The following is a 1508-nucleotide window of genomic DNA, read 5'->3' on the forward strand; positions in this document are numbered from 1 at the left end:
TCTGACATACTTTGGACATGTTGCCAGGAGGGACGGGTCCTTGGAGAGGGACATCATGCTTGGGAGGGTGGAGGGACAGCTCAGGAGGGGAAGACCCTCTATGAGATGGATTGATTTGGTGACTGGGATAATCGGGATGGGTGTGTCAGAGGCAGTGCGGTTGGCGCAGGATAGAGCAGGGTTTAGGGCTGTTATGTACAGGGTCGCTATGAGTCGCAAACGACTCGACGGCACATAACAACAACAACATAGTGTCCAAGGAGTGATACCTATAGGAAAAGAAAATAAGAGGTGGTCTCTGCCACTCATCTAGGCTTAAGGTCTAATTTAATAAAAGTGAGGAAGGCTATCTCAAATTTTGCCTAAAAAAAAAGTATGTCTAGATGTACCACCACATAAAGTAAATGGAGGGTAGAAATAATAATAAACATAATTTAAAAAATATATTTTATATCTGTATCTCATATATATCATCATATCACAGCAACTTTCTACAAACTTGCAAACTGAAAACACAACTTACCTGTCTAAGAATATATCTGGGAGTGGTGGATAGGTCTGCATGTCAGGTACTCGCTCATGAACTATAACCATAATGAAGGATGTAAATCCAAATACTATAAAAACATATATACAACTCAGTATCGTCTTCCAGTACTCTGGGTCCAGTCTTCGAACAGAATGTTTGTTTTTACCATTCATGTACTGGTACTGATCAGAATTCAAGTCGGTGATGGGTCCATCACAGTCATGTGAAGGATCTCCATTACAGAGCCAGTCAGAGCTCTGAAGAGAACTGATGAAAGGGGTTATGGAACCCAGAGGACTGTCACTACTGTAGCCCATCTCTTCTAAAACATCAATATGAATTTTCTGCAATTTGCGAACCGAGAGCATTAACCTTTTAATGTCCCCCAAAACTTTGATTTCCAGAGGAGGAGACCGGAGATCATATTCAGTCAATGTGAGCAGTGTGATTCCATCAAGTCGATGCTTATTGCATAAGATATCCACATACTCAAAAAAGCCTTCATCTTTCAGCCAAACAGCTACATGCTTGGTAGTCCAGCGTCGAATGCACAGTTGATTAGGCCCTGCCATTTCCTCTTCCACTGGCTGTCAAGGGAAAACAGAATAATGAAATAAAAACTTCAGAGTATCATAATAATCCTTCAAAGACCAAATACACATAAACATTTCAGAAATACTAATTTATCTCCTCCTTGGCTTCTAAAAAAGAAACAAAAGTATTTAATATGAATAGTTTTAAATAACTGTTTACATTTATACATAAACGTAACCCTAACCAAAAGGATAATGATCCAACATTTTAACAGGAAGATATCTCTTAGAAATGGCTTTTCACGGTACAACCACTGTGGAAGGCGGTGTGGCACTTTCTCAAAAAGCTGCAAATAGAAATACCATTTGACCCAGCAATTCCACTACTGGGAATATACCCTAAAGAGACCATACTGCCACCCAAGCAGATATATGCACAACCATGT

General features: G+C 39.9%; 1 protein-coding gene across 1 annotated transcript in view; it reads right to left on the reverse strand.

Annotated features, from left to right (window-relative positions):
* Positions 1-1107, reverse strand: part of SAMD8 (sterile alpha motif domain containing 8) — a 31431-nt gene extending 30324 nt beyond the window's left edge. The window contains exon 1 of the mRNA XM_006887503.1: positions 524-1107. Within this exon, the coding sequence (XP_006887565.1) occupies positions 524-1101 (578 nt within the window). The 5' untranslated portion in view covers positions 1102-1107. The remainder of the gene's footprint in view (positions 1-523) is intronic.
* Between the last annotated feature and the right edge of the window lie 401 nt (positions 1108-1508).

Source organism: Elephantulus edwardii, unplaced genomic scaffold, assembly GCF_000299155.1.
Source record: "Elephantulus edwardii isolate Elephantulus edwardi_28Jun2011 unplaced genomic scaffold, EleEdw1.0 scaffold00058, whole genome shotgun sequence".
In the NCBI taxonomy this organism is placed as follows: domain Eukaryota; kingdom Metazoa; phylum Chordata; class Mammalia; order Macroscelidea; family Macroscelididae; genus Elephantulus; species Elephantulus edwardii.